We start from the raw sequence: 26,589 nt of genomic DNA, 5'->3' as shown, positions 1-26,589 counted from the left end.
ATCTAAAGCTGGCCAACTTCTCTTTTTGCTGGTAAATGGGTAGGAGCAGTTTTCTGAATTATGGAATACGCTGCTTTGGACCAACTACTGGATTCCTAAAGACTTCACTAATATGGAAAAACCCTGAATTTTTGCAGGGTTTAGTTCTCATCCTTTGTATCTTATGACTTACCAAAACGAATCTAGCTATGCTCAAAGGGTCCACTGGTCCTATCACACAGTCTACCACCCAGAAACTGGTAGCCTGATTTAGTAGAGGAACGGTCTCTTGAAGATTCAGGTAAGGTGTTAGCTTGAATATTATACCCTGCAAAGAGAGGGCCATCTTCCAGGATGCATTATACACCCCAAATTGAAAACCATAATATGTAGAACACATGGATCTGGGAACCTAGGGATGGAAATAGGAATGGCTACACTTACTGCCATTCAGAGTTGCCTACTTGGACAATCTCTGTTTCCTATCTCTACATTTTAGGCTCTGTGGGTCTAGAGCTACACTGTCCAATAAGGTAGCCACTAGTCATGTGTAGCTGTTTAAATTTAAATGTAATTAAGTTAAATTAAAAATTCAGGGGGCCGGCCCCATGGCCAAGTGGTTAAGTTTGCGCACTCCACTTCGGCGGCCCACGGTTTCACCAGTTCGAATCCTGGGCGTGGATATGGCACCACTCGTCCGGCCACGCTGAGGCAGCATGTCACATGCCACACCTAGAAGCACCCATGACTAAAAAAAAATATACAACTATTACTGGGGGGATTTGGGGAGAAAAAGCAGGAAAAAAAGAGGAAGATTGGCAACAGTTGTTAGCTCAGGTGTCAATCTTAAAAAAAAAAATTCAGTTCCTCAGTCCTACTAGTCATATTTCAAGTGCTCAACAACAGCCACCTAAGAAAGTGGTTGCCATATTAAACAGGACAAATACGGACCATTTCCACTATTGCAGAATGTTCTATTTGACAGCAATGCTCTACAGGACCTGGTTTCCAGAAAGGAATGCTTCTACTATGGGATACAGAGAGTCCCACTGAAATTTAAGCTATAGCTAATGCACTGTCACTTTGAGCACTTCATGCCAAGAGATCAGCAAGCAATGAAAGGAGTCAATTTACTGGCAGGGGTCATTGATTCTGATCATCAAGAGGAGAGAGTGTTGATGTTACATAATGGAGACAGGAAAGAATATGGCACTCAGGTGATTTATTGGAGGGTTTCTTAGAACCCTCCTATTAAATTTTAATGGTAAATGGACAAGTTTGTCATCAATGGTCTCAAAAGTTAATGGTCAATAGGGGCTCAGACTCCTCAAGGATGAGAGTTTGGGTCAGCCTAATAGGTATGCTACCCACTCCAGCAGAGGTGCAAGCCTGACACAAGAATGAAGGACATTTTAGCAATTTCCTGTGTAGTGACATGATAATGACTCAAGGTCCAAATGAGCATGTTCCAATGCTTTGTTACCATGCAAGTCTCTTTGAAACAGTGAAACAACTGCCATAACTAAGGGTTGGGAGACCAGGATTGTCTGAGATTGGATTCTTGCAACTCTAGAAAAATGGTGGCTAAAACAGAAAGGGCTACCTGCAAAATATTTTTCGCCAAGTTTTCCCCTGACTTTGCGCTTGCTATTCTTTTTGCCTCTGAATATGCATCTTCCAGATCTTTCACACAGCTGGCTCATTATCATTCCAATGTCACCTCCTTAAAAGAGGCCTTCCCTGATCAACAAACTCTTCCATAACAGTTATTTTGCCTTACATCACTCTAATTAATTACTTAATAAGACTCTAAAATATGTATTCAATTTACTTATTGATTTTTAATTTTCTTATTTATTGTTCAATTCCACCCTGGAATTTAAATCTTCACAAGGGTGGAAACTGGTGGTTCTTTTCGTTGTACTATCTTCAGCACCTGAAACAATGTCTGACACATTGTATGTGTCAAGTAAATATTTGCTAAATGACTGTGTTACAGAGACTAACAAAACTAGACTGAAGTTAAGAACAGGTTATTTCAACACCTTCAGCTGACCAGTAAGCTAATGGGGACCAAAAAAACCTAAAGGAAATAACTTGCCAAACGAACGCAGCAAATTTCCAGCAGATTCAGCATCAGAATCATGGTTTCTGGCTACTAAATGCCTTGCTCTTTCCATTGTATCACTGACACAAAAGTAAATGACAAATATCACAACTGTTCTAAGAATGTGGCAAGCAACACCGAAGCCACAGCTGACGGCAAAGAAAGTGAACTATAATTAGCATCAGCTTTAATTATTATATCTACCACCTCTTGTCTGTGTAATTCTTAGAGAAGCAAACAGAACAACTCTCAAATATTCAAGGCAGCAGCAAAGACTGGGAGAGACGGGAACATACTCAATTCACAACAGCACCCAAATTACATTTCTGTACCATCCTCTCTTCTAAATTCTTTACTGACGCTTCTTGAGGGACCGTAAAGACACTGTTCCACTGTTCATGCTGGAGAAAAGATGTGGGGTTTTGCTGTGGATAATATGTACCTAGAACAATAGTTCTAGCCGAAATATAGCCGAAAATGCCCTACATTCATTTTGTAATTAATGATTTTTTTCCTACTTTATCTTGGAGAAAACAAGAAATTCACACATTATGACTATTGTCCATTGTACTAAAGCAGACCACCCATGTCCATTTTCCAAATTATAGTCATGCATTGCAACAAACAGAACAAGTCATGCTCAGAAAATTCCTGAGGGGCTGGCTCAGTGGCGTAGTGGTTAAGTTTCCGTGCTCTGCTTTGGCGACCTGGAGTTCACAGGTTTGGATCTTGGGCATGGACCTACACACCGCTCATCAAGCCACGCTGTAGCAGCATCCCACATACAAAATGGAGGCAGACTGCAACAGATGTTAGCTCAGGGACAATCTTCCTCAAGCAAAAAGAGGAAGATTGGCAACAGACGTTAGCTCAGGGACAATCTTTCTCACCAAAAAAAAAAAAATCCTGAAAAAAACCTCTGTCAAAATCAAGTTTCTTTTTCTGCTCATCAATGATGCTATGATTAAGAGAACATAGAAGGATCTTCATTTTGTACCAACCTCAATTTGGGTAAAGCAGTATGACAGAATTTCAATATTTCCAATTATTTCTTTTCAAAAAGAATGAATTAGAATGAGTCAGAAATCTTCCCCCTTTAAAGCCGTCACTATTTACGAGCGAAATTCACTGGGACTGTCTCCCATAAAAGTGGAGGTCTATATCTGCTATAACTTTGGAATTAAGAAATCTTAAAAGTAGTGTAACAATACAATTTGGGGTGGAGAAAGAAAGACAGTAGAAAAATACCTGGTATATATATCTAGGAATCCTGAGGTTTTTTCCCCTCATTGATTTTATTTGTTTTTTTAAAGATTGGCACCTGAGCTAACATCTGTTGCCAATCTACTTTCTTTTCTTCTTCTTCTTCTCCCCAAAGCCCCCCAAGACATAGTTGTATATTCTAGTTGTGGGTTCTTCTAGTTGTGCTATGTGGGACGCTGCCTCAGCATGGTTTGATGAGTGGTGCCATGTCCACCCCAAGGATCCACACCAATGAAACCCAGGGCTGCCTAAGCCGAGTGGGCAAACTCAACCACTCGGCTGTGGGGCTGACCCCTCCCCCTCATTGTTTATTTTTAAAATTAGCTTAAAAATTCAATAACTATTTTAAGAATTAAAAAATTAGTCCTAGGCCAGAGGAAGAAATCATACCTGGTTGGCAAAACCAATGGTTCTAGATCTTTACCCTTCAGTGGAGAGACTGGCAACATAAGGAGTAATAGAATGAAGAGGCGCTGTGTGATATGAAAAAGTCCCTCAGGTAATTCTGAGACTCTTCCCTTCCCCTCTTTCTCCCTCTGCTTCTTTTTTTTTGTTTTTTGCTTTTTCTCCGCGAATCTCTCCAGTACATAGTTGTGTATTTTTTTGGTTGTGGGTCTTTCCGGTTGTGGCATGTGGGGTGCTGCCTCAACATGGCCTGATGAGCGGTGCCATGTCCGTGCCCAGGATCCGAACTGGCGAGACCCTGGGCCACTGAGGCAGAGCGCACGAACTTAACCACTTGGCCACGAGGCCAGGCCCCTCCCTCTACTTCTAATCAATAAGTGATAGCAGCTCTTATATGAGTTTGATCATCAGAATCTCCTGGGGTGTTTTTAAATATAGAAATTCCTGGATCCCAACCCTCAATATTTTGATTCAGTGGGGGCCCTTCCAGCCCATGCTTGGTGTGCCTATGGAGCAATCCAGTATCACCCATACTTACATAGCTCATGAATGTGGCCACACGATTCCCTGTCTCATCAGGCTCCAAAAGGCTTGTCCTCAAATCCCTGTGAAATTTAAGTAAGAGTGAATATCCAGGTTTTAGGCTTAAACTAGTTAAGAAGCATGAGAAACAGCTGCTTTCCCATCCATTATAATTAAGGATGTAATATGAGAATGAGAAACCTATCACAACCAAATGGAGGTCACCCCACCCCTTCAGTATGGACATGAGCAGACAAGCAGGTGAGACTGGAACCCAGGCAGGAAGAGAAGATACAGGAACTAAGTGATGCATTCATAGAACAAACCGCCAATCCATGTAGTTGTCCATGATGGAGACAGAAAACTCAACAGAGGAAGTGGGTCAGAAAGCATGGCTAAAAAGGAATGCATGCCACTCCTGCAAAACATTTGATCTTAGGGCTGGCCAGGTCAGGAACAATTCAGAGTGGAATCACAAAGGGGGCTTATCCATAGGGAGAGTCTGGCTTTTGCTTTCAAGGTTTATGTGGTTTCCTCAGTGAAGGGTGTTCCTGCAGCACCAAGAATGTGGTTTCCCAGAATCCTATAACCAGTGGATAGATTTTGACTGTAGAGATGGCTGCTTTCAGCCTATATTCTGGCAGCAGTGAGAGGGCTTTGATTGCTGCAGCATCTTCTTATGAGGGGATAGGTTTAAAGGAAAAATCTTAGCTCAGACCTAGCTCTTCCAGGGAGTCTCTGAATTTCAGGCCACATGCCTGTTCACTGGGTCCCAGGACCACGATGTACATACCTCCTTTATAGCACTTACTCAATTATTTTGAAAGTAGCTGTTCATATGTATGTCTCCCAAAAAACTGTGGTCTCTGTATGGGAACTGACACTGTCTTCTTTGCCTTCCTATCCCTAGTTCCCAGGAGAGTAACCAGCACATCAAAGGTGCTAAAGGAACATACGTTTTTCAGTTTGCTAATTCAGCTTGTCTCTCCCAAAGCACAAAACATCTATCTTCTCCCTGTGTTTGGCTCAGCCACACTAGGGCTTGTGCTGGGCTAAAGTACTGGAGCTCAGAGCAATAGACTCAAGTGCTCCTCCTGTTCACAGAAAAGTGAGGTCTGCCTGAAGAGAGAGGCAGGGGAACCTAGCACAAGTAGGGCCACAAGTGGGAGCAAAGGATTCTGTGTAGTTCTCTCTCCATCACTTTCCATCCCAAGAATTCATCTCAATTCCAGGTGCCTAGTGAAGAAAGTATCACATTAGATGGAGGTAAAAACTGTTTTCTCTTCTGGGTCTGATTTTAAAACAGTCCTCAGAGATTTATCCTTGAGAATTTAGAGGCCTCTGAGCTAGAAACCAAACCTCCCATATGAACTCTGACCTTCTCCTGCCACTTGAAACACAGTCCAAAGAAAGAACATTTTGCCCTTACCAAAAAATAATCCAAATGAGGTTCAAAGAATTCTCCAATACCACAATCAGCAACCTGGCAGTGAAAAAACAGACATGGTTAGTTAGGTGGGCAGCCTTCAAACCAGCCCAGGAACTCTTCCTTCACAGGCCTGCTCCTAAATGAAGACAAAATAAGCAGCTTATCTAGCACCTGCATCTGGATGAGGAAACTAAGGATAAGACAGTATATAGAACTTATCCAAGGTCACACAGCTAGAAAGTGGCAAAGGTCGGATTTACAACCAGGCTTTCTCATTCCTGGGCTCATGCTCTTAAACCACCAGCCATTTGTGGACCCACAGAAAGAAGTGGCAAACAACAGACTGGGTAGGTTTCTGTGGGAAGGGGCATAGAAGTGGAGCTCCTGACATTTCAAGGTCAGTGTCCCCAAGATAGAGAATAGAAAGCTTCAGGGTAGAGGTAACAATGGCTCAACTGCCAGATGGGAAAGGGCAAGAAAAGGGGAAAGACAAAGATGCCCCACTCAGGTTGACTCAGATACCTCATACCTCTTCCATCAGAAATACACTGGATGGAGAAAACGAGGTACAAGAAGAAAGCATGGGGAGTAGAGAAAAGAGGACCAATGTGAGTCAGAAGAAACAGATAGGGCAGAAATAAGAGGAGGATTTGAAGTGGTTCAGAGATCATTCCTCTCTCCTCTGGACACTGTGCCGCAACTGTCATTTCTGGCTTAGCAATGCCATATGAGGACATTCAGAATCCTCACAATGTCAGCATTCACAGGGTCCTTGTAACTCTTCCATTCTAATTCTCTCATCTGATAATGACAATACTGAGACAATACTGAGGAAGTAAATTGCCCAAGTTTATAAAGTCAGTAAGTGGCAGAGCTGAGAATATAACTGAAGTCTTCAAGATTTTAGTCCTGTGTCTTTTTTTGTGATATAACAAGCCCCTCCCAAATTTTTAAGTAAAACTCAAAACTAGTTAAACCATAATAAAAAGGAGTGTATTCAAGCTAGGACAAAATCACTCCTGGGGCCCATAAACAAATACAAATTGCACACAATTACACATAGGCCCACATGTAGGTAGGCACAAAGAGTTACACCTAGGGACAGTGTGAGAGACAAACAGTAAACAAATGGAGAGACACCAAATGAACGTCCAGAGCAGAGAAATCTCACATATATGAGTAAGGTTATAGGGAGAGATGCCAAACCACCCCACCCCAGATTACCTTTGGCTGACCCTGACTTTGGATGGGTGGGCAGAAGCTGAGGTGATATTAAAGACTCTGGATCGCTTCATCTAGGAAATAGAACCTGAGAATGAATACAGTCTCACTTTACCCCTAACTACCTGCAGACCCCAAACACAGAACTATCATTAACTGACTCATTCATTCATTCTTTTAAGAACCTAATCTGAACTATTTCAAGTGTACAGAGAATTTTGGAGAATAATACAACAAATTCACAGGTACTCCTAACTCAGGCCTGCGAACTTTTAGCATTGCCCAGATGAGGCAGAGACTAGCTACCCATATGATATTCTTTCTCTCTTTTTGCACTAATATGACAGTTCTGATTTTATTAAAGGTACCAATGTGCCCAGAAAAGACTATACCTTCTCAACTCCCTTATACCTTGATGTGACTCTGATTATCTTATGGAAAATTATTTGTAAGCAAAAGTTTTTGTTGGGATAAGGGATTTCCAGGAAAGCTCATTAAAGGGGGACAGCTAGTTGGAGCAGACTCTTTTTTGGCCCTTCCTTCCCTCCACCTGCTTCTGATCTCAAACCCAGGTATGGCTCTATCAGCCATCTTGTGACATTAGGAAGAAAGCCATGCACAATAAAAGTTGAAACAGAAAGAAGCATCCAGGTCCCTGATGATACTGTGGAGCCACTAAAATGGTGCTGGACCATATTTCTCTTTAAGTCTGTTTATATAAAAAAAACTTTAGGGGGCCGGTCCCATGGCCAAGTGGTTAAGTTTGTGTGCTCTGCTTCAGCGGCCCAGGGTTTCACCGGTTCGGGCCCTGGGCACGGACATGGCACCGCTCTTCGGGCCATGCTGGGGCGGTGTCCCACATGCCACAACTAGAATGGACCCACAACTAAAAATACACAACTATATTCCTGGGGGCTTTGGGGAGAAAAAGGAAAAATAAAATCTTTAAAAATAAATAAATAAATTTTTATGTGTTTAAGTCACTGTAACTGGGTCTCTATTATAAGTAGCCTAATATAATTCTCAACTGATATATTTATTTACTATGGAACTTTTTCAAAACTAAATAAAACAATACAGATAAAATTGAAACTCTTTATATAGCCCTTCCTAATCCCATTCTCCTCCACAGCTCCCCCAAAATAATCACTACTCTAAAATTAGTGCTTTATTCTGGAGCATGTTTTTACACATTTACTATTTATGTATAAAGTAGTCAATATGAACAGTACTGTCTTCCATATATTTAAACCTTATATAAATTACATCACATTGAATATTGGGTTCTATAACTTGCTTTTTGATTTAGTATTATGTTTTTTGAGATATCCACGAGAAATATGTAGTTGTAGTTCACTCATTTCCACTAAAGCTGAATAACGAATTGTATGCAAATTCCACAAATTGTTTATCCATTCTCCTTTGATGGACATTCAGATTTCTGCAACCTTTTACTGTTAGAACAGGCTGCAATGACCCTTCTATTACATCTCCTTGTCCACATATTCAAGTGTTTCACTAGGGTAGGGGGCTTCAAACTAGGGTACGTGTACCCCTAAGGTGTGCACAATTTTAGCAGTAAGTACACAGGAATTAACTTTCAGATCCTCAACTTCTATGCATACTTTTTATTAGCTTTGTTCAATTTCTCTTTTCAAACAGTCCTTCCTCCTACTATTCAAAAGAAAGGTCTACTCTTCATACACCTATAATTTTACTGTAGTGTATTCCCCTCAAGTATAAAAACTTCCAGGGCATCAAAAAAAAGGACAACATGAAATACTGTTTTGGTGAAGCCTCCTCTAGGTTAACCAAAGCAGCCATTAACTCACAGTAGGGTTTCCTGTATCCAACACATTTCTGATAAGTGTAAAGTATAGAACTTAGAAATGGGGCATTTTGGTCCTTGTTGAGATGTTTTGAATAAAACTATTTGTAAAGTAGGACAGTGTTAACTGATATATACTTTTGTCTCATGACTTTGCCTCCTTTATCTCTTGACTATTTTTGAAGAAGTCACTGCTCTAGGGATGATCCAGGGAGGGCAAAATGAGTATTGATAGAGAATATTTACAGGAGAAATGGTGGATTCACGTATTTAAATATAGGCAATTCTTTTTAACTATTCTTAACATTCATCCCTAATAAATGTCATTCACTAAAAAGAAAAGGAAATTCAAACAGCTAAAAAAGTTCAGGTTGATAATGTTGATTCTTTTACATGTAACAAGGTGTCACAGAATAAAAATACACTTCTAAATGCAATTTCCTCCACATATCTTCCTGGAAACCACCAAAAAAGAAAGAAAACAAAATCACCCATTACCCACGTCTACAATATTAACTAGGAAACAGAGTAACTACAAATTTTTATTTTATTTTAAGTGGGTAAATAAACATCAGATGTCAACAGAGGGTTTCAGAGATTTCTAAGCAAAGACTCTGGGTGAGGCTACAGAAAGGGTGAAAAGTGCAGTGTGGTCTTAATGGTAGTGAAACAGTGTTAATGGTAAAACACCATATAACGTCATCTAAGGTCTTGCTTCCAGAGGGAAAAGGCCCTCCTCTGAGTGCAGAAATTCTGAGAGAACATCTGAGACTTAGTGGATCAGAGTTCTGGCTTTTGGACATTTTAAGCACAGGAGCTTCAAAAGCATACTGAATCATGGGTGGCAATATGGGGAGAGCACTATTCCCAGAGTGAAGGAAGGAGAGTGAGACATCCCTTATAAGTTTGGTGGTGACGAAAAGAAGGAATTGGCTAAAAGTAAGGGCTCTATTAAAATTGTATTATTATAATTAATAATTATAATTAACATTATAAATATTTATAATTAACATTATAAGTATTATGATATTATATAAATATTACTATATTTATATAATATCATTATATTTATATAAATATTATATAGTAAGAAACAATTCAAAGAAGACAGACCAAAAAAAAAGTACCATTAATTAAAGAAACTGCATTTCACTGTAGGAATAGCAGAGGAAACATTTAACATGAGATCACTGGTCCAGGAAAATCCAACAAAAATAAATATGAGAAATAAAAATAAAAAAGAACTCAGTGTCCATACAAGTTACCATAAATAGAAAAGTATACAATGAAAATCAAAACTTTTCCGGAGTTGAAAACACAACAAAACAATCCAGCCCCAGCCAAGAAACAGAGGAAAATTATAACAAAATACTGTAAGAGAAGATGTGAAACAAAAACTGATCATATTCAGGAAAGCTATTGGAAAAAACAATAAAATTATCTCAGAAATAAAGACTAAATCAGAAGGTGCCCAAGAAAGAGAGATGACCAAAAGTATACCAAGAGATACAGAAGACAGAATGAGAAAAATAAATAAAATGAAGCAAAAATGAAGATAAAGGTAAACAGGATCAGAGATAGTGATAAATATAAAAGACCGACGAAGACAAGCAACATAGGTATCACTGGAGTCCTTAAAAAATAAATAAAAGAATGGAATTTACCTAAAATGGTCAATTCCAAGATATATTGTAGTAAAACAGGAAATATAAAATAATAAATATAGTAAATTAACCTAAATGAATATGTCAAAACTGAGACCAAATATATCAATCATATGAATAAAGTATTTATTTACATGGATAAATACAAATTATTTTTATTAAGAATAAAAGATTTTTAAACATAGCTGAGTATACTCCCATCAGACTGACCCTCCCCCAAATAATAACTATAAACTCTGGGCAAAACACACAAAAAAATTACCAGAAGGCACCACGGAGTAAACAAAAGCATGCAGATTATGGATGGAAGTCTATCCTTGAAAGAAGGGAATGATACAGGGTGGTTTCCTACTTTTTTAGTGGCTGTTAGCCTCAGGATGACCAAAGCTGACACAGCACAAGGCAGCTAAAATTCTGACAGAAAATCCAAAGTTTTTCTAACCTGAGAATCACATTACAGGGTTTGGAGCAACCACAGGTGCTAAAAATTAAAGAGTAAATCCCGATAAGATGAAAGAGAGAGAGGTATCTCCAAATTCTATGCATAAGCTCTACCCAAATCTCTTGCAGACCTCTAAACAATGTATATGTAGGTTGACTACAAGCAGCCCAGCCAAGAACAAAAGAACTGAAGCGCACAAAAAACAGAGCTTGCAGTTTGTGTCTAACGAAGTTAATTGCCTGTTATTAAAAACGAAAACAGGCTGTCCATTTCAAGATGGTGTTGTAGGAGACTCCTGAACTCACTTCCTCCCAAGGACACACTGAATCTACAGCTACATATGAAACAATTCCCTCTGAAAGAAATTCAGAAAGTGAGCAATTCCAACACATTGGGCAAATGAGAAAAAACCCACATCAAAAACAGTAAGAGGCTGAGACACAATCTCGCCATATGCCCTGACCCTGGCACAGTGGCACACAACCGGGAGGCAAGTCACAACTCCCAGCTTCTCCCTGAGGAGTGATGGGTTTGGACCCCACAACTAGCAATCCCAACTTTAAAAACATTCACCTGAGAGATGGTCCCCTTTAAAAACATCTAGCTTTAAAAGCCAACAAGGCTTGCATCCACGAGATCCATGGCTACAGTGAAAAGAGACAGTTGTTAAATGGCTTGCACAGACTCACTGTGGCTAATCCCCCAGGATCCAGCAGAGGTAGCAGACTGAAACCACTTGTACAGTGAAAGAAGCTGCAACCTGACGGGCAGGCTTCTAACTTAACACATATCAGGGGGCTGATGGTAATACTCTTCAGAGACCAGGTAAGTTGGTGGGCGCTATCTTTGTATCTTCCCTCTGCCTAGCTCCAGGCAGCCAGTGTCTCCCAGAAAGAGACTGTGCACACTGCTGGTACCCCAGATTTTGTGGCTGCAGCCCAGGGGATGCCCCTTGAACACCTGGCTCTGGTAGCCAGTGGGGCTTGTGTACATGAGTTGAACAGATGGTAGCAAACAAAGAAACAGTTCTTAACTGGCTATCATACCAGGGCTCAGTGCAAATGGAGCAGACAGAAACATCCATCTCCCAGTTCTTGCCTGAAAGAGGTATATATGCATACTTTAAAAGCTGCTGCCTAAGGGTCCAGCTTACAATCAGCCTGCCTCATCTAGGTGCTGATGAGATTCTTTCCATTGACACAGTAACAGGTCTCAACTAATGGAAGCCATTAAGAACAAATAAGGCTGCTTCGACAATCACATGGGTTTGAGAGACAACCTCAAGAGCTAGGGAAGGGTTTAATGATAAGGTACATCTCCTACCCAAGACCACTACTTCAAGAATGGAAGATATGTGTATTTATCTAATGTATAGAAACCAACACAGAGAGTCAAGGAAAATGTAGAAACAAAGGAATATGTTTCAAATGAAAACACAAGATAAAACCTCAGAAAAAGACATTAAGGAAGTGGAGATAAGTGGTTTATCTAATAAAGAGTTAAAATAACAGTCATAAAGATGCTCACTGAGGCGAGGAGAACATAGTATGAACAAAGTGAGAATTTCAACAAAGAGACAGAAAACATAAGAAAGTACCAAACAGAAATCACAGAGCTGAAGAATAGAACTGAACTGGAAAATTCAATGCAGGGTTTCAACAGCAGACTAGATGAAGCAAAAGAAAGGACTGGTGAAGTCAAAGACACAGGAGTGCAATTCATTCAATGAGAGCAGTAAAAAGGAAACAGAACGAAACGGAGTGACGTAGCTTAAGGGACTATGGAAAAACATCATGTGGACCAATGTTCACATTGTAAGGGTCCCAGAAGAAGAAACAGAAAGAAAGGAACAGAAAACTTATTTGAAGACATAATGGCTGAAAACTTCCCTAGCCTGGGGCGGGAAACAGGTATCCAGAACCAGGAAACCCAGAGAATTATAAATAAGACGACCCAAAGGAACCCTATAAAGACACATTGTAATTAAATTGTCAAAAGTTAAAGACAAGAATCTTAAAAGCAGTAAAAGAAAAACAACTAGTTATGTACAAGGGAATACCCATAAGACTATCAGCATATCTTTCAGCAGAAACTTTGCAGGCCAGAAGGGAGTGGCACAATATATTCAAAGTGCTTAAAGGAAATGCTACCAACTAAGAATATTCTACCTGGCAAGACTCTACTTCAGAAGTGAAGGAGAGATAAAGAGTTATCCACACAAGCGAAAACCAAGAAGCTCATCACCACTAGAGTGGCCTTATAAGAATTCCTTATAAGGAATTTCTTAAGCTGAAATGAAAGGGCACCAATTAGTAACAAGAAAACATATGAAAGTATAAATCTCATTGATAAAGGGAAATATATAGTTAAAATCAAATAATCTAATGGTGTAATGGTGGTGGGTTAATCACTTATAAATCTAATATGAAGGTTAAAAGGCAAAAGTAGTAAAATTAAGTATAACTACAAAACTTTGTTAATGGATACACAAGATAAAAAGATGTAAATTATGACATCAAAAACATAAAAACATGGGGCAGGAGAGTAAAAATATAGAAGATCCTTTCTAATTACTGAAGGATCACCAGTAACTGTGATAAAAGAAACTAATAAAGCAGGTTTAGAAAGAAAAATTGCCTCCATTGAGCCTGTCATCAATCATCTAGAACATGAAGAAACAATTCTTCTCCAGATGCAAGAAGAAAAAACATAGAGATTAGACCAGCGAAGGATGAATAGAAGACAAGAGTTTTAATCCTTGGGGCTCTCTGAAGCTGACACAGGATTTCCATGGAAAGAGCAAAAAAAAAGTTTCCTCTGTCTTTGGTCACAGGTTAGTATAGTTAACAGGAGGTAAACATTTGGAATCTGCTGCATAACTCATTCATGTAATAAACTAAAGAAAAGCCATATAAAAACTTTAAAATTAAAAACTAAAATAAAGCTTTACCAATGAGAAAACTTAAATAGGTTTTTAAAAATCTCCTCTGAGACACTAAATTAAAAGATAATATATAATAATCTGACTCCACTCATAGGTGGAAATTAGTATATTGAGAAGGAGATCTGATCGGTGGTTACCAGGGAAAAGGGGGGATGGGGGGAGGGTACGGAGGGGGAAGTGGTGTACCCACAACATGACTAACAAAAATGTACAACTGAAATTTCACAAGCTTGTAATCCATCATAACATTAATAAAAAAAAAAAAAAAAAAAAAGAATAGGATTAGTACTGTTTTAAAGGAGACCCCGGAGAGCTCTCTTGTCCCTTCTGCCACTTGAGGACACAGCAAGAAGACAGTGGTCAATGAACCAGGAAGCTCTCACCACAAGGGAATCTGCCAGCACCTTGATCTTGGACTTCTCAGCCTCCAGAACTATGAGAAATAAATTTCTGCTGTTTATAAGCCAAAAAAAAAAAAAAAAAGATAATATATAATGATATAGATTCCTTCTGAGGGGTCTTGGAGGACTGGATCATAAAAAAACCTTCTGAAATACTTAGGTCTAAAACTAACAAAATATATAGGAGCTACATGAGGAAAACAACAAAACTCTAATGAAAGATATCAAAGTAGAACTAAATAAATGGAGACATATTCCATGTTTATGGATAAGAAGACTCAATTCTGTCAAGCCGTCAGTTTTTCCCAACTTGAGCTATAGATTCAATGCAATCCCATTACAAATCCCAGCAAGGGGGCCAGCCCCATGGCCGAGTGGTTGGGTTCGCACGCTCAGCTTCGTTGGCCCAGGGTTTCGCTGGTTCAGATCCTGGGCATGGACATGGCACTGCTCATCAAGCCATGCTGAGGCAGTGTCCTGCATGCCACAACTAGAAGTACCCACAACTAAAAATACACAACTATGTACCAGGGGGCTTTGGGGAGAAAAAGGAAAAATAAAATCTTTAAAATAAAAAATCCCAGTAAGTTATTTTGTGCATATTGACAAACTGATTCTAAAGTTTACATGGAGAGGCAAAAGACCCATAACAGCCAAGACAATATTGAAGGAAAAGGACAAAGTTAGAGGACTGACACTAACTGACTTCACGACTTACTATAAAGGTACAGTAATCAAGACAATGTTTATTAGTGAAAAAACAGACAAATAGATCAATGGAACAGCATAGAGCCCAGAAATAGACCCTGATAAATACAGTTAACTGATCTGTGACAAAGGAGCAAAGGCAATGCAATGGAGCAACAAGAGTCTCTTCAACAAGTAGTGTGGAACAACAGCACATTCACATGCAAAAAAAGGAATCTAGACACAGACCTTACACCCTTCACCAAATGTTACTTGAAATGGATCACAGACCTAAATGTAAAACACAAAACTATAAACTTCCAGAAGATAAAATGGGAGAAAATGTTGGTGACTTTGAGTCTAGTGATGCCTTTTCAGATAGAACACCAAAGATATATCCATAAAAGAAATAACTGATAAGCTACACTGCATTAAAAACTCTGCTCTGAGAAAGAATACCACAAGAATGAGAAGAAAAGCCACAGACTGGGAGAAAATATTTACAAAATTCAAATCTGATAAAGGACTGTTATCCAAAACATACAAATAACTTTTAAAACTCAACAGTAAAAAACAAACAACCTGATTAAAAAATGGGCCAAAGATCTTAGATACCTCACCAAAGAGATACACAGATGGCAAATACACATATAAAAAGATGCTCCACATCATATGTTATCTGGGAATTACAAATTAAAACAATGAGATACCACTACATACCTATTAGAATGGCCAAAATCCAAAAGACTGACAACACCAAATGCTGACAAGGATGTGGAGCAAGAGGAACTCTCATTCATTGCTGGTGGAATGCAAAATGGTAGAGCCACTTTGGAAGACAGTTTGGCTGTTTCTAATAAAACTAAACTTACTCTTACCACACAATCCAGCAATCGTACTTCTTGGTATTTACCTAAAGGAGTTGAAAACTCATATCCACACAAAAACCTTTACACAGATGTTTATAGCAGCTTTATTCATAACTACCAAAACTTGGAAGCAACCAAGATGTCCTTCAGTAGGTGAATGGATAAACTGTGGTACATCCAGACAATGAAATATAACTTAGCACTAAAAAGAAGTGGGCTATGAAGCCATGAAAAGACATGGAGGAATCTTAAATGCATATTACTAAGTGAAAGAAGCCAATCTGGGAAGGCTACATACTGTATGATTCCAACTATATGACATTCTGGAAAAGGCAAAACTATGAAAACAATAAAAGGATCAGTGTTTGCCAAGGGTGGGAGCAGATGAAAAGGCAGAGCAGAGGATATTTAGGACAGTAAAAATACTCTGTATGAAATTATAATGATGGATATAAGTCACTATACATTTGTCCAAACCCATAGAATGTACAACATCAAGAATGAACCCTAATGTAAACTATGGACTTTGAGTGATTATGATGTGTCAGTATAGGTTCATCCTTGGTGAAAACGTACCATTCTGGTGAGTGATGTTGATAACGGAGGAAACTATGTATGTGTGGGGGCAGGGGCCATATCATAAATCACTGCACCTTCCTCTCAATTTTATTGTAAACCTAAAACTGTTCTAAAAAAATAAAAGAAAAAAGAAATTTGCTACCAGCTTGTCCCTTAAGTTTCCCCTAAATAATGACAGTAAGGTAAGTCCCAGGAGGTGGCAGAGGGAAATGTGGTCAGGAGAAACTTATTTTGGGTTTTGCAATCTCCTTGATCTTCCTGATTTCCTGGTCAGACATGAGATTGTAGTACCTGATGATGCGTGGGCTGTCCCACTCATCCTCCTCTTTGAAGGGGGCAATGAGCAGCTGTGGTGTCCTGTCGCCATGGTGGTACCTACAGAAAAGCCTCTTCCACTTCTGTGGTGTCTGGGGAGCAGAGAGCAACAAGCCCTGACCTAAGTCCCAGGCCCCTCTGGCTGCAGGCACTGGGCTCACTCCTTAGACCCACATCCCTATCCCATCAGAAAGGAAGCAAAAGCCCTTTTCTTGGTTGGCATAAATGACAACACAAACCATTCAATGCCTTCTTCTCTCCCAGGAACATCCCATCTCACATCCACAAGCCCTATGAGGGAGGCCACTCTTAGACTGAACTTGAACAACAATGACAATTTAGCTGACATGGGCTTTGGAAAAAACAGCCTCTCTTCTATCCATCTTCCTATAACATCCAGGGGTGACCAGCTCACTCTCGACTGAACCCTTTAGTGGTTCCTGTTCTCCAAAGCCTTGCAACTCATAGGATGGCCCATGGACCAGCAGTGAGAGCATCAGCTGGGCAACTGTTGGAAATACTGAATCTTAGGCTCTACCCCAATATTGCCAAATCAGAATCTGCATTTTAGCAACATCCCTGGGTGATTCTCATGCACGTTAAAGTTTGAGAAGCAGTGCCTAACAAAGTCAAGTCCAAGTTCTATATTATGATCTACCAGACCTTCCATAATATTAAAATCCTGAACACCACAGCTTCTTTTTTCAAATTTTATGCTCCACTAATACAAAAAATTCTTGTTATTCTCAAAATACAACGTAATTTTTCTCACTGTACATTTGCACATGGTGTGGTCTCAGCCTAAAGCTTCTCTTAGTACATTGTCCACAAGGCACACTAGTTCAAGAGTCCTTTCTTTATGAATGCTCATCCCTCTTTGTCCTAAAGTTAATTTACCTCTTCTTCTGTGTCATCACCAAATCCTGCATATACCATTGCTGTAGTAAAATTACTTATTTATGTTTTTAATTTCCCTTTAATAGACTACCCTCTTCCAGGACAGGGTCATACATTATTCATTTTTGCACGTTTCGCTATTACTGAGCCAGAAACACAGTGGATGCAAAACATTAATGCTAGTTATGCCAAAATACAGGCAAAAAGGAACTTTCCAAAGGCAGTAAACTAACAAACTATCAAAGAAAAAAAAAAGCTTTGTGAATTAATCAAAGTAGAGCACAATAAAGATGTGGTGAAGAACTGAAAAAAATTGCTTAATTTTTTCCATGGCATATAACAAAAAATTGTTGAGTAAATAATATATAAATGGTCTTAATGCCTAACATCTAAAATAAACATTCAATATAACTGTAACACTAAAAAAAGACCCAATGGTGCATTCAAGGGACAGGTATGAGGACTAGAATACCTTCTCAACCAAATCTGGCCTTCCAAAGCCCAGAGCCCTACACAGTCATATTGCCGGGTGATCTGAAGGTCTCCCAAAGATCCCAAGCAATCCTTTCAACTCCATCGACCCCCTTCCCCATCTTACAAGTTTAATACCCTCTCCACAGCAGAGGCTCTCATAAAACAAAACCTCTTGGTTTTGCAGATGGTCCACGGAATCCTGAGGGCATTGTTGGATATCTCATGCTTGGTCTCTGATGCCCCACTTCCTGGCTTTCCTGTCCTTTCTTCCTCCAACAACTTCACAAAGTATGGCAGATTCAGCCAGGCTTGTTCATGAGAGGAGTCTGAACAGAGAAAAGCAAACAGCTAACAATCAGAGAGGTCACTCAGGGAAGCTCTGCAATTCCCCTTCTTCAAACTACTCTGACAAAACTGTATGGAATTTGAACATTGTCCAGAATTAGAATTGAGAGAGAAACAAAAACTAGAATGGAAAAAACCCACCCCACTTTGCCTCACTCACCACTCCAGAGAGCTCTAGCACAGACAGGCAGCCAGGGGTCCTGCCTCACATTCATAACTCAGCTTTATCCCCACAATACCCAAGAGAGAAGTATAGGCAGCATTTTGGTTCTCCATTCCTCAGATAAGAAAACCAAGACCTAGAGTAATCAAGGAACTTAGGTCAAGATGATATAGAAAGAAAAAGGCAAACCAGAACTAGAGCCCAGATGTCTAACTCCTGGTCTAAAGCTCTTACTGAAACACTCAAAGGAATTTACAAAGCTTATTTCACACATAGGATGCTCCCGGGCTAGCCAAAGTCACAAATGAAAAGGCTCTGATAATAATGTAAACACGAGAAAGATTTCCCTGAGTCAGGGCAGCAAAGACTAAGAGTGTGAAATCTTCCGAAGCTTATGAATAGAAAATAGGTGTTCATGATGGTGTAACTGCCCTTTTCAAAAGAAAACATATTACAGTCAAATTAAAAGTGGCCCTTTGGTCATCCAGAGTGACTCTGAATCCAGCATTGGAGTATCTTCTTCTAAGCTCTCACAGTTCTCTGAACCTCTATCATGTCATTTTCTACAATCCATTGAACTTATCTGTTTACATGACTAATCCACGACTACCACCCCCAATTAGATGATAACATATTTAGAGAGTAAGCCATAAATATTTTACTTTGTTGCCTAGTACAGCATTTGCTGACTTTAATAACAATGAGGTGGCTCTGTAATACCCCCATTTGTTGGTTGCCTTTATGCCAGAACATCTTCCTGGAAAGAAAGGGAATGCACCACCTGTCAAGGAGCTCCTTCCACTTTTTGGCATCCGTTAAATTTCTCTTCAAACAGAACCCAAGTACATACTGTTTCCATATTCTCCTCATGTTCTAGGGCTAACCTTAGGCCACAGAGAACAAACATAATTAATTGCTCTAATTCTTTAGTGAATCCTTCCTTCTTCCAATAATTTCAATTATTCATTATGATTCTGCCACCAATCTGTAGGTTTTACAATACCAGCAAGCAATTCTCTGACACCAGCTGGGTGTCCTATAATTTAACTCAATTCTGACATTATCCACTTGAAGACAGCATCAGATTCCACAGGTTAAGGGCTCAGTCCTACAAGACTGTCTCCTATCCACCCCCACTTCAGAGGTACCAATGGGTGTGTCTGACCTACTGGCTATAGATGAGAGGTTCTGACAACCCCCAATTTGGATGTGATTAATTTGCTAGAGTGGCTCAGAGAACTCAGCGAAACATTTTACTTACTAGAATACCAGTTTATTATTAGAATATAATTTAGGAACAGCCAGATGAAAAAGATGCATAGGGCAAAGCTATGTGGGAAGGAGTATGGAGATTCCAAGCTCTCTGGGCTTGCCACTCTCCCAGCCCCTCCACATGTTCAGTAATCCAGAAGCTCTCTGAACCCCATCCTTTTGGGTTTTTATGGAGGCTTCATTACATACACATGATTAAATCATTGGCCATTAGCAATGGATTCAACCTCCAGTCTCTCTCCCCTTCCCTGGAGTTCAGGTGGCTGTGACTGAAAGTTTCAGCTCTCTAATCACATGGTTGGTTCCCCTGGCAACCAGCCCTCATCCTCAGGTTACCTAGCTTTCCAAAAGTCGCCTCATTAACATAACAAAGACACCTTCATAGCTCTCATCACTTAAGAAATTCCAAGGGTTTTAGGAGCTCTGTGCCAGCAACTGGAATGAAAACCAAATATATATTTCTTATTATAAATCACAATATCACAATTCATTCAATACAGAGCAAACTAAGTATTTAGCATTACACTGAGGTGAAAAATGCAAAAATGGTAAAAATTAGTTTTTGCTTACTGGGGGAAACAATTTAATAAAGGCAATATAGTTGTTGTGGGGGATCAGAATTGGCCACCCCAAAATGTGTCTCTTTGGCTTGATTATTTTTATTTTTTTTTTTTGGAGGAAGATTAGCCCTCAGCTAACTACTGCCAGTCCTCCTCTTTTTGCTGAGGAAGCCTGGCTCTGAGCTAACATCCGTGCCCATCTTCCTCTAGTTTATACGTGGGATGCCTACCACAGCATGGCTGCCAAGCAGTGCCATGTCCGCACCCGCGATCCGAACCAGCGAACCCCGGGCCGCCGAGAAGCGGAACGTGTGAACTTAACCGCTGCGCCACCGGGCCGGCCCCCTTTGGCTTGATTATTTTTAAGAACAAAAGACTCTGAAAGAAACTTTGACCTTCCCCCTAATTGCCTAAAAGAATTTAAAACAGAAGGGCCTCTTTCAGGAAAGAGCTAATACTATAAGATAACTGTAATGTAATGTAAAATGCGTCTCTCAGGTCACACTGTCTACAGTTGGCCTATTTGCATTTCCACCTCCATGTAAATTGCCTTCCTTCCCCTTGAAGCCCCAAACCACTACCCCCAACATCCTCCACCATTTTGGCAAGTTACTCAGTTTTCCTGGGTCTCTCCCATGTATACATGTTATAAAGCTTTGTTTGATTTTCTCCTGTTATTCTGTCTCATGTCAATTTACTTCATAGCCCAGCCAGAAGGACCCAGAGTGTAAAGGAATTGTCTTCCTCCCCTTCAATGTAAATGAACAAGTAAAATAAAACATAATAAACTTCTAAGGGGGAAAGAATCACAGGCTACTATAGAACAAATGGAAGATACACTTGCAGAGGGGAAGAGGAGGAGGTCAGAGTAGATTTATCAGAAGAGAGAACACCTCAGTTGTGATCCCTGTTACTTGAGGACAGCTTGACGTCCCAATGGAGTTTTTCTTTTTCCTCCTATAATTTATCTCTATCAAATTTATACATGCCTGTATTTTAAATTCAAATAGTTCTTGAAAGCTTATGAAGAAAAATAGGAATCACCTGTTCCCACTCCTCCCTCTCCATTCCCATGTCCCAAAGGTAACCCCTGCTTTCCTGTGCTCGGGGAGAGCCATGACTTTGGAAATGATTCCACATGGTCTCCTATTTGCTGCAAATATACTTTATGTTATGCGTCAACTACTTCTGGTAGAGAGTGTGAGTTTTAACTCAACAGCAAGTAAACTCGCTTTGGTTTGGTTACAGTATCTCTTTAGCGAATTTCTACTACTATGTCAAAGACTAACCAGTTGTTCACCAATCCTGTTTCAGCTTCTGAGAAACAGAGAAACTCTACATTTCCTAACCTTCCTTGAAATTAGATTGGGGCCATAATAGTTCTGGCGAAGAAAATGTGGTCAGAAGTGATGAATGCCACTTATAGGCCTGGTCTCTAACATGTATCTAGGATGAAAAAACTCCAAAACAGTAGAGTCATTCTGGAGTGGAGGAAATCTAAATCCTTGAATCAACATTTAGAGGAGAGCCACCCAACCTGCACAGGACTTTGTGTGAATGAAAACTAAAATTTTATCCCTTTATGTCTTGAAGATTTGGAAATTTGTTACCATACATAGTCTAGCCTGTTCCAACTAATGCAACTGAGTCACAAGAACTCAGTGAAATATTCTGCCCAAGGCCAGGGGAGGGGTCAGCTGGTAACCGGGGTGAAGAGGCAGGCCAACAGAGCAAATCACTTGCTCTGTCTAGCTCCCAAGAGGTCTTACCAAGAGAAAGCAGTTGATGGGTGAAGTCTGATGTGGATTAAGGCTGCCCCAGCTAGAGAAGCCCAAGGTGACCTGGCCTACATGCCAAACTATACGACCCAGTGGACTTTTTTTATGGTATGAATTAGGACCGCCCCAGGGAGAGAAGCCCAGGGCATCCTCACCTACATGCCGATCTATGTGGCCAGATTCATATCTAAAGTTATATGACCGCACAATAACCAGACCCCATCTGCACTGAAATCATTTAATGACTTTTTACATTATCTTTTCTTTTTTCCAGTAAAAATAAGTCACGTACCCATGCCTTATAAAATTAGCCCTAACCCTCAACTCGGGGCAGCAGCAGGAGCTCTGACTGCCCGTGGGTCCTGTCCCCACACACCAGCTCTGCCTGCCCATGGGTCCTGTCCCCATGCCAGCGGGGGCAGCAGAAGCGGTGGCAGCAGAAGCTCTGACTGCCCATGGGTCCTGTCCCCATGCTATTCTATACTATTCTCTAAATAAAAGAGCACTACTGCCAGATCTTGAGAGTCTAAGAAATCTTTCTTTTGACTCCTCGGCTCACCAACCCCGCATCAAAGTCCACCGCCCTATACAGGTCCCCAAGCTGGAAGCTAACATTCCTAGATAATCCAGGACCTGGACCTTAGAGATGGCACTGTGCTCCCCTGCATTCAGTTACTTCAGCACCTGTTCCATCCAAAAAATTCAGTGGTGAAAGTCGCTGATGTTGTAGGCTGTCTGACCCAGTCTGAAGCAATCACTAACACTCAGGGTAGAACAATACTTGGTCCCTAAAAGCAATAAGAACAATGATAGTCCTGAGAGAGGACATAAAATGTGATCTCCGGGGTCAATAAAGAGATTCATCCCACTCCATTACCACTCCCCCCAAACAGCCAAATACAGCTGTTTCCTTTTTACATTTATCTCTAAGTACATGCTTCAGAAAATCGTCAAATGATCTTCAGAACTATGTTTGGTTAAGGTAAGGGGTTTAACCCTACAAAAGATACTGACATGAGCTCCCGTGGACCAGCTTATTAGTGGGGATATAATTTGTTTAAAAAGGTAGCATGGGGTGGGGAGAATAAGTATGAATCAGGAGATCTGGGCAGGTTCTTATCTAAAATAACACAAAAATGAGAGACTAATAAAGTCTATGTTTGATGAAGCAGGGTACTGAAAGTCATCTGCCTATTATACCAAAGCTGCTAAGGCACAACCATTCAGTTTCTCTTATTTTTCCTAAAATCAGATCTCAGCTTCCTAGAACATGAAGCCTTCCTGATTTTCATCTCCTAGATCCCCATGAAAGGCTCAGTGTCAGTGTCCAATGTACACATTAGGATAGACGTGGAGAGGGCTGATGGCCACTCTGAGTTTACTATAACCAGCGTTTCAATATATACATAGCTTACAGCTGTTAAACATACACAGGTGTTCTGGATGAAGTAATTAGTGAATGCCAAGAACTCTTAGTGATTTCTCAAGGAGCCCTTCCTCGGTTTCTGTTTTGATATTATCATGTTATTGCTGTGCTCGTATATTTTTATCTCAGAGAAAGCAAGGTCTCCTAGGCAACAGCCCCTCCTGCTCCCAATATCGATATCGTGTCTCCATCTGTGCCCCCAGGCGACTGCACCTGTCTTAGGTTGCCTCCCCCGGAGGTCTTACCCGTCATTGGCTGACTGCTCTTCTCACCTCTGGGTCACAGTTTGTTGGCAAGCCTTTTCCAGTGATTATTAACCCTTCCTGCGTCAGGGGCAGCTACAGCTCAGAGTTCCCAGAACACCTCACAGCCAGAAAAGATGATACTAGGGCATAAGTAGCTTCTTTTTCTATATTTCTCAAGTCCTACAGGATAAAATAGCAAGTTCTGAAGGAAAGAAGGGCAATTTTGAAGCAACTGTTCACAAAGGGAACCCATGGATATTGCTTACCTGCCAGCACCCCCTTGGAAAGAGCCTTCAGATCCAGTTTGTACATGTGCTGAAGAAGCAGCAGGGCCTTAGCAGCCTGAATGTCATCCTCCTCTGTAGGGAAAAACTTGTGCAATCATGTGAACCTGGCAATAAACTCTTCCACGTACCAGAGAGGCAGAAAGCAAAGGAGAGACCAAAAAAAGATCACATGAAATTAAAAGGAAATAAAGCAAGTAAAGAACAGACTAGGGCATACCAGCTGACCTCAATGCAATCTACTTTACACAAACCTGAAATAACCTGGAAATAGTGGGAATGAGGGGGCTGGGATGATGACTTTCTCAAACTATGTTGTCCAGTACGGTGACTACTGACCACATGTGGCTATTAAAATGTAAATGTATTAAAATTAAATAAAATTTAAAATTCAGTCCCTCAGTCACACTAGTTACATTTCAAATACTCAATAGCCAGATATGGTTACTTACTAATGGTGGATAGCACAGATATAGAATATTTCCATCATCACAGAAAGGTTTATTGTACGGTGCTGTTCTAAAAGAGCTCCTAGAACCAAAAAAACTTGAGAAAATTCTGTTGCAGACTTACTAGAATATCCTTAAAATGAATCCTTGGTAGTGCTGCAATGTAGCTTACTGAGGTGAATGCAAATTATTTCTAGAGGAATTCACTTTGGCGCAGACCTCAAAGAATTTCCACAAACTTCCAAGGAACGCAAGTAGCTCTCAGTAGGAACAACAACAAAACAAGCAGAATCAGTGCCATAAAAATTCAGATGTTAGAATTATCTGACACACAATATGAAAAAGTATACTTACTATGTCTGAAGAAGTGAAACAGGGACTTGAAATACAACAAAATTGCAAGAAGGTGTGAAACAAACAAAAACTATTCAATTTGAAATATATAATAACTGAATTAAAAACTCAGTAGATTGGGACTTCTGGTTTTGGCCATGATAATGTAGCTTGCATTGAACTAACTTTCCCATCAAAACGAACTATAAAATATGAACAGAATCAATAAAACAATTATTTGAAGGCATTGGAGAACAATTAATGCAGACTATCTTGGGGGCTATATTCCTTAAGAAAAGGAGGTACAAGAGGTGAACTCCATATTTAGCCTGAATTTTCTAAAAACCACTTAATTGTACACTTAAAAATGAATGGATTTTATGGTATGCAAATAGATCCTCAATAAAGCTGTTTAAAAAAAATCAGTGTTCTTCTCTAAGGAATTGAATGGTCCCATGGAAAAGATCAGATATACTGGCATTTCGATGCTTCCTAGAGTATGACCAGCACTCTACCCAATAACTAAGCCAAATCCCGCCAGTGTAAAGTTCTTCCCATATTTTCACTATTTCCAACAGGTTTCTAATTTCCTCTCTCAACTTATCCTCTCTCATATGAACAGATAAACAAAAATTCACCAGGCATTTAATGAAAGCCTCCAACGTTAGAATCCATGATAATACTAAAAGGGAGAAAAAAGAATCCTGGATGAAATACATACAATAATGGGAATAAACACAAATTTCCTTAAAATTATTATATAATACTTAGAGATATCTATGATGATAGTACATCCAAAACACAAATGCAAAATGCTACATAAAAAAGAACAATGATCAGAAAAATTAAAAAGATCTTAGAAATTCAAAATATGACTACCAAAATACAGAATGCAAAGTAAAATAATCAGTTCTAGGAAGTACAAAAAATAGGCAAAGAAATGAAAAATACAAGAAAAACAAAAAGTAGCATTAGGATCAATGCAACAGATCTCTCATCCACCTAATGTGAGTTTTAGAAAGAGAGAAAGAGAAAATAGATGAAAAGGAATTATCAGAAATACCATTTTCCAGAGCTAAAGAAAAACACAATCTCTATATTGAATGGGCTCACAAAGTGCCATCCTGAGAAAATGAAGCAAACAAACAAAAAACTCCCCAATATTTAAAATATAATTTTGAAATCTCCAGCCCAAGGATAAAGATAAGATCTTGCAAGGTTCAAGAAAGAAAAAATAGGTATTTTGCCATAAAGCCAGAATCACACTGGTATCAGTCTTCCCATCAGCAACAGTGGACACCAGAACAACTACAGTTCTGAGGCAAAACTACTTTCAATTTTGGCATGCTTGAAGCAGGACTAAAGAATGAATAAGATCTATTTGAACAGGAAAATGAAAGTCTCTAGAAATATTTTTTTTAAAGCAACTCATAATAACTCATTATATTAGACTTAGAAAATAAAAATAAAAGATATTCTGACTTCTGCTTCTGCCCACAAATATTAAGTGCTACAAGATTTTCCCTTCCACCATAAACAACTAGAAAATTGGACAAAATAAATCAAGCAACTGTTTTCTGAAATCGAAGAAAAGGCAAAGCAGGACTGATCCCTGAGAAAAGAGAAACGAACGAGGTGAGCCCTACAACAGCCCCATCTTTCTGCCTGGAGACAAATTCTGGACATCACTATAGGGAGAGGTAACCCA

The 26,589-nt window shown here is 39.7% G+C and overlaps 1 protein-coding gene across 1 annotated transcript in view; it reads right to left on the bottom strand.

The window, feature by feature from the left end:
* The window catches only part of LOC124242719 (uncharacterized), a 133,149-nt gene that overhangs the window by 82,876 nt on the left and 23,684 nt on the right, over positions 1–26,589 (bottom strand). Inside the window, exons 5-10 of the mRNA XM_046667948.1 lie at positions 24,673–25,563; positions 24,082–24,219; positions 18,162–18,352; positions 6,930–7,000; positions 5,706–5,759; positions 4,293–4,359 (exon numbers count right to left, since the gene is read on the bottom strand). Of these exons, the coding sequence (XP_046523904.1) occupies positions 4,293–4,359; positions 5,706–5,759; positions 6,930–7,000; positions 18,162–18,352; positions 24,082–24,127 (429 nt within the window). The 5' untranslated portion in view covers positions 24,128–24,219; positions 24,673–25,563. The remainder of the gene's footprint in view (positions 1–4,292; positions 4,360–5,705; positions 5,760–6,929; positions 7,001–18,161; positions 18,353–24,081; positions 24,220–24,672; positions 25,564–26,589) is intronic.

Source organism: Equus quagga, chromosome 7 (assembly GCF_021613505.1).
Source record: "Equus quagga isolate Etosha38 chromosome 7, UCLA_HA_Equagga_1.0, whole genome shotgun sequence".
NCBI lineage: Eukaryota > Metazoa > Chordata > Mammalia > Perissodactyla > Equidae > Equus > Equus quagga.
The sequence above is the reverse complement of the archived record's forward strand: the minus strand, read 5'-3'. Positions and strand labels throughout refer to the sequence as shown.